This window comes from Paramisgurnus dabryanus, chromosome 14 (assembly GCF_030506205.2).
Source record: "Paramisgurnus dabryanus chromosome 14, PD_genome_1.1, whole genome shotgun sequence".
Lineage (NCBI taxonomy): Eukaryota > Metazoa > Chordata > Actinopteri > Cypriniformes > Cobitidae > Paramisgurnus > Paramisgurnus dabryanus.
The window spans coordinates 12,677,887-12,688,700 of NC_133350.1; the positions used below are offsets into that span (position 1 = coordinate 12,677,887).

The 10,814-nt window shown below is 34.1% G+C and overlaps 1 protein-coding gene across 1 annotated transcript; it reads right to left on the bottom strand.

Moving 5' to 3' along the window:
• Window positions 1-295: 295 nt before the first annotated feature.
• Window positions 296-10,814, bottom strand: vamp3 (vesicle-associated membrane protein 3 (cellubrevin)). The gene is made up of 5 exons (XM_065259149.1): window positions 10,716-10,814; window positions 5,625-5,706; window positions 1,523-1,681; window positions 1,397-1,448; window positions 296-1,211 (listed from the first exon to the last, which is right to left on the bottom strand). Coding segments are annotated over exons 1-5 (312 nt in total). The 5' UTR covers window positions 10,718-10,814; the 3' UTR covers window positions 296-1,194.

Here is a 10,814-nt window from a genome sequence, read left to right on the forward strand (position 1 = left end):
AGAAAATCTGCCTTTTATAGATTATCTCATGTGTTTTTACTACATGTTGAGAAATAAATGGTCTGTGTCATGTTTGTGCTATGAACACATGTACAGTAGAAACAAATTTCCTCATTGAGGACAATAAAATGATCTATGCGAAATGCTACAGAAAACAAAGTGAAACTTTATCTTAGTGCGTTAAAATGATTTGTAATCTACTGTTGACTTACTGAAAAACTAAAGATGTAAATGATAAACTGTTTGAACAGTTGTGCATCATATACACTAAAAAAAGACTTCATAACACTTAAAAGATGTTTAATTCTTATTTTATTGAGTAAAGTGTGGCATTTCAACAGGTTTAACAGTTTTGCACGGTCACAGTATAGAATTGCACCTGTTTACAATTTATACACATGTGAGATACATACAAAAAAAGCTCATATAAACACGTTTTGGCACCGTGAGCGTGAGGAACTGTTTCTGCGAGGAGATCATACTCTTACTAGTTCTGTCAAACTATTTCTACATATTGTTACATAAATTATTAGTAAATTTTGTCAAAACTTTTAATTCAATAATGTCTAAAATACTACTGTCGAACAGAAGTCGAGTTATCTGATATATGTTACTCTGGCAGTGTTGTCTGAAGGCACTGCTGGTATCTAATGGCACTTCTGTGGTTGATCAGGAGAGGCTGTATGTCCTTTTGGCATTAAGTGGAAAACGTTTCATTTTTTGCTGTGTCTGTACAGAGCCGTAAGGCGACAAAATGTTGGCAAAAGAGTTTAACAGCAAGACGTTTTCTATAGTTTTTGGTCTGTGTGATTTGGCCTCCAATTATGAGCACAAAGTGCCAAATATTAACAAACGTGTGAGTGAAAAGGTAGTTTTGAATATTTTTGCTTTACACTGTATTCATTTATTTATCTGAACAACAGTGGAGTGTTTAGTTAAGCATTTGAAACATTCAAATGATAGTAATTAAAAACAAAAAACTAAAAAAAAGAAAAAATACACTGAAGATAGTTGACAAAATATGGTTTTGACAATCAGCAGGTTAGAAAATATTGGAAGAACATTCATTCAATTCTTTTTTCATCATCTCTCTCTCTCTCTTTCTTTCTTTCTTTCTTTTCTAATATTGATACTCCTTCAAATTCTCATTGTTCTTCCAATCATAAACAGTTTTCTTTCTGTATTCCTGCGGCTTTATGACTGTGACCAGACTGAAAGAGAAAAAAGCATTCAAGTTCAAAATCAACCATGTGTCCAACTATCTGTGTTTGCGCTGTACATTATTTAATTATCCAACATTGCAAGTCAACAACAAATTAAAACAACAATAAAAAGATTAATATGTTATTCTGTACACTGTCCTCTTTGCTCGGAGGCAAACTGTAAACATACTCACTGATAATGATGACAATGATGATGACAATCACTGCTATCAAAATAGCCCACATCTGCAAAAAGCACAAACAGACAGATTTTATCATCTGCTGGCAGTGTTGGGTGTGTGATAAGTTTCTTCTCTTACCTTGCAGTTCTTCCACCAGTATTTTCTCTTCAGCTTGGCAGCGCTGGTCTCAAACTGAGAAGCACCAGCCTGGAGGGCATCGGCACGATCGTCTAGGTCTGAGAGCTTCTGGTCACGTTCAAGGACCTTATCAACATTCACTCTCATGATGTCCACCACCTAGAAAAAGAACAGGAACACCTGTTAAGAGATCTCCCTGGAAAACCCCAGAAAAGTGATGCTGAAGGAAGAGTAGCCATGTGGAGTCTGGTCACTGATAGAGGATTATTAGTTATTTTTTATAATCTGAAGCTTTGGTGTAAAACCAGGTGAGCAGTAGGAACATCTATTACTTAAGACATTCTTCTTTAGCAACGCATTTACATAAAATGTCCAATAAATGCACTTAGCCCGCAATAGTTAGTTTGTCCAGAACAAAGCATTCACATAACTCATCTGGGTAATATACTTATGCCGCAATAGTTAGCCTGTCTGGAACCGAGCTGATTTAAACCACAATACTGTATGACACTTGCATTACATGTGAACCGCCCCTACGCTAATAGGATTCTGTATCTCTCTCTCCCTGTCTAGACCCCGAGGACAATGAGACAAACAGACCCAGTTCCTGCTGCTTTGAAGGTCATCACACCACTGATCTACTGACTGTCCTTCAACATGATGCCCAGCCGATGCCTGACCAACGACCACCGGCGAAACCAGTTTAATCCCCTTACTCGTTCACATACAGTATTTATATATATAAATATATATATGTATCTCTTTCAGGGTTTTTCTCCTCCTAGGAGTTTTTCCCCTGGACTAGACAGGAGGGTTTATTCCTAGGGGTTTTTTCATCCCCTGGAGAGTCCACCCCCATTGGCTTAACTTAATACTTTACTGTATACGTTACATTACTACAACGCTCACTTTTCTATGCTTTTTCCTACATCTATTAATGTAAAGCTGCTTTGAAACAATTAACAATTGTGAAAAGTGCTATATAAATCAAATTGAATTAAACATCTCCTAGTAAATGCATTGAGAATAACTGAGACCTGATGCAGGTCAAACCTGGCCAGAAATTCACTGCCAAAAGGCTGTCACAATGATTAAATAATCGTCTCATTGCGATTGTTTGACCTCATCGTGATGATTTCAGATCACCACAATGATTGCATATCTCTCTAAAAACACAAGGGGGAGCTGCAGCGCCAAACGAAAATGTATCAGATTACTTTTAAATATGTGTTCCGTGTATTAATATTTATTGCCAGGTAAACCTTGCGAAAGATTTAATTTAAATAATCACACAATTTGAAAATTTATTTCATAAAGAAAAAAGTTTAATTAAAGCAATTAAATAGACAATTAATTGTCATAATCGCCAAAGCCCTAAAACAGGCATTTAATCGTCATATAATCGGTTTAATTTATTAGGCAATTAACCGTCAGTCAAATTTCATAATCGTGACAGCCCTAATCCTAGTTTTGAGCTTTTAGTGGCTTTTAAGTCTATTTAAATGCTAGTATAAATTAAAGTTAGCAAACATAGACATCTCTTCAGAGAAAGATGAAAAATACAGATAACTCACTTTGTAAAGCTCAGTGGTAGGTCATGGCCATGGGTTTTATCCCAGATATTTATTAAAAACAAAATGTGTACCTTGGATAAAAATGCTTGGATTAAATGCATAAATGCTTAAGAAAGGATGTATATAATTTCATAAAATGAATTAAAAATACTCTCTAGATGAATAATTGAACTGACGAGTAGTGAATTAAGGTCTCAATGCTATAATGCAATCTAAAGGCAGATTAAAAACATTTATCAATGTCTACAAATCATGTGAGGAGGAGACATCAAATACAAACAGATGACAGTCATTGAGTAACATCTCTGAACTTTGATCATATCTTAAGTCATTAATAACCCCTTTAAGGAAACAAAAAAATGATATCAAAGATCTGAATGCCCTCATATTCAAACACAATCCGCAATATAAACCTGTTTAAAGTGTCAATATATAAACAAATCACACAAGAACAGGTTTGTTAGGTTTTAAATACTAAAACAATAAATATGGTTTTGTTACGAAAAAATATTTGGACACTTTCTGAATGTTACAGTCAATGTGATGAAACTGTTGGTGCTTGTAAAACGCTGCCCAAATATACTATCTAATAATAAGATAAGAATTTCAAAGTTCATTTGATTCACTGTAAAAATATGTTCCTTGCTTATTCAGCAGCCGTTGTATGACAGATCAGAAGGAAAGTAAATACTTCTGCCCATGGCGGGATTACATAACAAACCCCATGACACACAACGCAAACTCCTCAACCCCAGACACATGCTCCAGTGCTCCACAAACCCTGTTGCTGGATGACAGCACCGCGCTGGCCCTTTAAGAAGGATCAGGGTGGGGGGAGCTGGATGTGTGCACATCCATGTTTCACTTGCATAACCACTGTGACGGGGCGTTACATAAGCTCCCGACAGCCAATGAGATCTACTCAAACTGAACGAAGAAGTCTGACTAGAGAGGTTAAGGGTCATTTACAGCGTCCTGATGTTCAATTCATCGAAGACAAAGCATGACTATGACTGAAGTGAGCTGGAGGAATGATGTACCACGCTGGTGGAGCAGAGTGATTTCACAATATAGCTTTGCTGATCTACAGTATACTGTATAATTATCTTAATAGACACAAGATATAATCAAATTTGTAAGCTGGCATTGCTAAGACTTGCAATAAATCACTTTGTTCGACTGTATTTGAATGGCCGAATAACTATTCATATATTTCAAAACAAAGTTGAGAGATTTCTCTTTTAACATACAGATGCATTGTTTACACCGGTAAAAGAATCATAGTTATGTCTACTTTGGGCGAAGTCTGGCACTCAGTCTTAAAAATATTCAAATGAGTCATTATACACGGTGTGAATTATTGGCATTTAAGTGATTAGGTAACCATTCCACAATGGATAATGCAGATCAAAATGTTCCAGACTATAAATGAACCCTCCCTTAAAAATTACATTGAAATGAGTAATAGAAATAAACTGAACTATCAGGAATCATCTATTGAAACACAGCCGCGCGCGAGGAAGCTGCTAAATATCTTAATGAAGGACACAGATGATGTAGTGTACATTCAGTGACTTATAAAAAACACAATAAGACAACATTAAATGTAACATTACATCAGATAGAAAAGCATCAGATGACAGATTAAGAAAAATGTTAAATATCAAATAAAAGGTTGAAAAGCACTATTGCATTTCTCCATAGACATATTCAATGTACAGAAAGATAATAAAAAAATATGCTTGTATGTAAAAAGCAATTAAACAGATTAGTTTAGTATAATAATTAATGGGACACTTAAAACTAATTTTGAGTCTTCATTGAGTGGGTTTACATGCACAGTCTTCTTCCGATTATGCTGATTAAACTGATAACGTGTAAAGTCATGTAAGCACGTTAAACAGTTTTCTTTTACTGGGGAAAAGTCGACTTAAGCAAAACTGATTGCCAAAATCCCGATTTCGCATCGCATGTAAAGGTCTTAACTGGCTTTCTCGCAGTTTTGTTTGCGTGTGCATATCTATGTGTGTAAAAGATCATGCAGTTGATGAAGAAACTGTGAAATTAAAAACTTGTGTTGCATTTACAGGTTTTGCAGACATGAGAAGAGATATAACAGTATAGATTTTGACACATTTTTCATCAGCTTTTTAAATGACTAGACGAACTGCCTGCGATATACCTGATAAATCGCTAAATCCTGCAGTTTTCTGGATTGCTGGTTTATCGATTGGCATGAAAAAAGGTTTCTATAAAAAGCTGATTTTTAAATTTACTTGTTTTGTGCATGTAAACACACTTTGTGTCTGTGTCTTTTGTATATAATAACAACCAAATAAAAAATATGGCACAAACCAGATTGGTAAGAATTCCACAGACGCTTTTCTGAATGTCGTATAAAAACATAAAGGGTTACACAATCTTACTGGCAGATCACAATGCACCGTGACAAAAAAAATATACCCCAGTATGTCACATGTATAATGAGAATTTGTCGCCCAACTAAAGTTTCATCCAGTGTGTCTCACCTCATCCACCTGCGCCTGCGTCTGCTGCAGTCTGCGGTTACCCCCCGACATCCCTGCTGAACCCTCTGCAGCCGGAGCGGACCTACAAATCAGAGAGCACAGACTTTCAGATCTTGTTTAATTGAAATTCATTCAACCAAATTATTTTTGATATCGATTTAAATATAAGCAATGACATACAAATGCAACAGAAGAAATACAATAGCTATATAGTTCTGAATATGTAAACATGGTATATACTTATTATGCTATGATTAAATTGTTCCTGTAGCTCAACTGGTAGGGCATTGTGTTTGCAACACAAAGGTCATTCATAGGTTGAATTACATGGTATACACGTACTGATAAAAGTTGCAGTTACTTTGGATACAAGTGTCTGCTAAATGTATAAAACTTTGACAAATATAACAAGCTATAAATATCTGGTTAATCCAAGGCAAGCAAGAACAAAGGATCTTTACAAAAACAATAATGTACTATTACACCAACATGACACTGACTAACACAATACAGTACTCTGCTGCCACCTAGTGTCTCAAAATTATGCAATTATAAGTTTAGAAACCATAACAACAATCAAACACAGACATGTATAAGATAGAGATGCAAGATATGGTGAAGTTATCAGAATATTGCAAATGTGCATATCGCAATGGTTTTCGTGAACTGAATGATTTTCAAACTTGAAAAAGTTTTTTTATAGTCAGAGGTTTAGGTCGATGCAGATAGCAGAGAGACTGGGGTGAGACAAAGAACGAGAATGATGGTTTCTTCTAACACAAAGAATGTAAAACATTTATGTTGTTATATAATTTATAGTTTTTAAATATAGTATTATTCAAATAAAAAAAAACTTACAGCATTATTGTATTGCATATTGTATCGTTTAGCAAGCTACCACAACTTTCTTCAGTATTGTGCAGCCATAGTATAAACAAACATTTAATGTCTGAAACAGTAAACTACAGTGTACAAGTAAAAGTAAAGGTAAGTTCAACATTCAAAGTGGTGTGAAAACAAGAATTTACATAGACCTGAAAGATGAACAAAGTAAACCAGCTCAAACTTTTATTAGGACATGATAATTGATATGACCTTATACATTATTCTGTCCAGAGGTATTATGTACTATAAAAATAACTTGATACATTTATGAAGTCTCACTTTATTCTATAAAACCTACATTTTTAGTATTTTTTATAATAAAAACAAATTTTTGTTTTGATATCTTAAACTTATAAAATGGCAGGCGGGGCAACTGTCTATAAAAATAACCAGTTTAAGATAACTGTTAAAAATGGTGTTTAAATGATAAATAAGTCCAAATAAGATACTTTGAAACTATTTTATGTTCAAAAACGTTCCTATAAACAAATTTCTTAAATATATATGTAGGGATGCTTAACGATTAATCGATTAAACGTTAAAAGTTTTTGTTTACATCATATATGTGTGTGAACTGTGTATAATAATTTTGTATAAATAAATGTACACACATGCATGTATATGTTTTAGAAATGTTTATATGTGTATATACATTTGTATATTTATGTATAATTTAAATGATATATAAATACTTAATATATAAATTTTTTTCTTAAAATTATACATGAATGTGTTCATATATATATATATACATATACACACACACACACACACACACACACACACACACACACACACACATATTTATTATACACAGTTTACACACATATGTGATGTAAACAAAAACTTTTATTCTGCTAACGATTAATCGCGATTAATTGTTTAGCATCCCTAAGTTGTGTTAGGATAATTGAAAAACGTTTGGACAACAATTATAGGAAATGAATTTGGATGCAGAGAGCCTTTTATTAAGAAGTTAACAAGTATAAACAGTAAACATGATCTCATATCATCCAATGAACAGTGGACTTTATATGTAGATTTTTCTCAAATATCGAAAAAAAGCAGGCACTTTAATGTAATGGGTAGGCTGGCACACTTTCTGTGTCAGGTGGTAACAACCGATGTAAAACTAGAAAAATGCTAGTTTATCAAACACATTTTATTTGTATTTAAAAAGTATATTTATGAATTTGATATCACAGGCAAAAGCTTATAGCATCCAAGTAGAAGTCTGTTAAATGTAAATTCAATGCAGAAGTCAAGTGCAATCAAAAAGAAAAAGAAAAACATTAAGCAAAATCATTTAAATAAGCTACTAATTTTAATAAATGCAAGCTAAGGTTGTTTATAATTGTTATTATACTTACAAAAATATTGTTTTTAAATGTTAGTTTTATGTTAAAGTACACTTCCGAACTATTTTCACAATCATAATATTAAATGCCACTATCAAATAAACAAACAAATCAGCATGACACAGGGAGCACATTTGATAAAACTATGTTTTAGGACCTTTGTTTCTTTGAACCATATAGCCTACTGTGTTATACAAATTCAGTAAATACATGGACCTGCAAAGTTATCCTATCATGAAAGGAGGTGACGGTGATACAACTGTACTGCTTACAACATTTGCAATGCTAAACAATTAATCGTGATTAATCCTTAGCAGAATAAAAGTTTTTGTTTACATCACATATGTGTGTAAACTGTGTATAATAAATATGTATATATATAAATATAAACACATTCATGTATAATTTTAAGAAAAAAATGTATATATTAAGTATTTATATTTATATATAATATAAATTATACATAAATATACAAATGTATATACACATGTAAACATTTCTAAAACATATACATGCTGTGTGTACATTTATTTATACAAAGGTATTATACACAGTTCACACACATATATGATGTAAACAAAAACTTTTATTCTGCTAACGATTAATCACTAGGGGTGGCACGGTCCATGAAAAAAATCCGAACCGTTCGGTTCGCTTGTCTCGGTTCGGAGCGCGTGTGTACCGCACGGTTCAACGGTCCATGGCATGCGAAATGTAGTCTCATGCCCTGTATGTGACCTCAGATAGCGTGTTTCCCTTTCGCGCGAAAGAAGAGGTGACTCCTTTGGAGTATAAGTACTGCGGGTTATGTTACGTGTAGAAATGGCAAGTGGGAGAGAAAAGGAAGTCTGCCCGCAGTTGGAGGATGCGCCAGCGTCGTATAAGTTTGGTGTGTGGAAACATATTTTTATTTCATGTTACTTATGATGACAGCGGAAATAAAACAATAGATAGAACTGCAGTCTATGGGTTGAATATGCTCCAACAGCCACAGGAGATCGCCTTCTCTCCGACCATTTATCTAATCTGAGGTACTGACAACAATGTTTTACGTCTTTTCATATTCAGCGCTATTTTTAGCCTTTCATTGATAAAATTAAAGCGGCTGATTTCCGCGTAGTTTCATTTTGCTAGCGTGTGAAAGTTGCGCGATCTTATTTCAGAAATTGCCCCTCAAAGTAATCAGAAGTGGTCAAAAGAGACTTAAAGAGATTTTAATATTACAGGTGCAAAGGTTATGTTTCTCTCTCGTCCACATAAACTCTCAGTATTAAAGCAGCCTCTCAGTGATAAATCTAAGAGCTACACTGAAGTTGGCATTTTAATAAATGCAAGTTATCTTTGTGTGCTAAAAATGCACATAAAGTTTATGTAGATGGCAATACACATTCTCTTTTTTGCCAAATAAATGAAAAGCATGTTGAAATCATCAATGTCTTCCCTCTTGCTCTATCAAAATCTCATCTGGCTTTCCTCAGAGATGGTACAATGTGCTTAAAGTCAAATTCAGTTTGTGCATGATTACATGATATAACTTTTTTTAATACTGTATCCTAAATTATGGATAATTAATACATTAATAAGATAATACATTTCTGGAGTGTTAAAAATTTAAAGAAAAAATAACAACAAGAACCGTACTGAACCGTGAACCGTGACCATAGAACCGTGATACGAACCGAACCGAGGGTTTTGTGAACCGTGCCACCCCTATTAATCACGATTAATCGTTAAGCATCCCTAAAAGGTATCACATGCAAGTTAAATGGTCACCATCCGTGTAGTACCTTTAACATAATGTACATCAAGTATACAGCCTACTACAGAAATAGTATGAACAGTACGGTAGCAGTTTCTTTTAGAGAGAATCAAGCAAAAATAAAAGAGAAGCAAGCTTCTCTCAAGAGCACATGATTATGTGAAAGACCCAGCAGTCAAACTTATTTACCCAGATTTAACTCAGTCTAAAGCTTCACGTGAACTGTATTTCAAAACATCAAGTCAATGAGACCCAGATGGAGAAAAGAGAGATTCAAAGAGACAGATAGAAGGACTGTGAGAGATTTCACACACGTCTGTGTATAGTAGTGAAGAGGCTCTGGCTCATGTGATCATGGCAAAAAAGTTGATTTAGCCTAAAATCTCCTCCAACATTCAGTCAATAACCTGATCTTTTATTATTTGCATTACTTCCATTGTTGCACTTAGGATGAAAATCAAATTAAATATAATAAAAGAAGCTTTGACAGTTCGTCTAAAGTGCCAAATATTTCTTTCGTCGTCAGTCATGAATACAATTGTGTTTATTTTAAGTGTTAGCTGTCGTATAATATATTATAATTGTTCCATATGATTAAAAGCAACGCTAATGTCACTTAACAGCGACATCACACACAGACTCTCACAACTTTACTCATTCACAACAACGACAAACTTAATCTTAAGTAAAGTAAAGTTTCCACAAACTTCAGATTGTATCGCAGAATCAAACTGTTAGCCGTTAGCTTGTTAGCATGCCACATAAAACGACACAAAATTACTATCTACATACACTTACATTAACATGACCACGGGGTAAACTTCAACAACTACACTTTATTCACTCATAACAACTGAAATTATTAAATATAAAGACAAAGTTCATTTTAAACGGAATAAAACGAAGTTAGGAAGCTTCTGCTATGCTAACCTGTTGATCTAGTCGCATTCACACCCAGAAAAACAACAAACTTTCCAACTGATTCACAGAGAAACATGACATGATTCACATACACGCAAAACACGATAAAACACTTGTGTAAAGATATCACTAAATTCATGTGACTGATATTTGTGTACTAATACTCACATGACTGTTAACTTTGTTCGTGATGATGCTGCGAAGGCCCCGGTGATAGTGTGAGTGAGTGGGAGAGAGAGAGAGTGAGTGATTGAGCGAGCGAGAGAG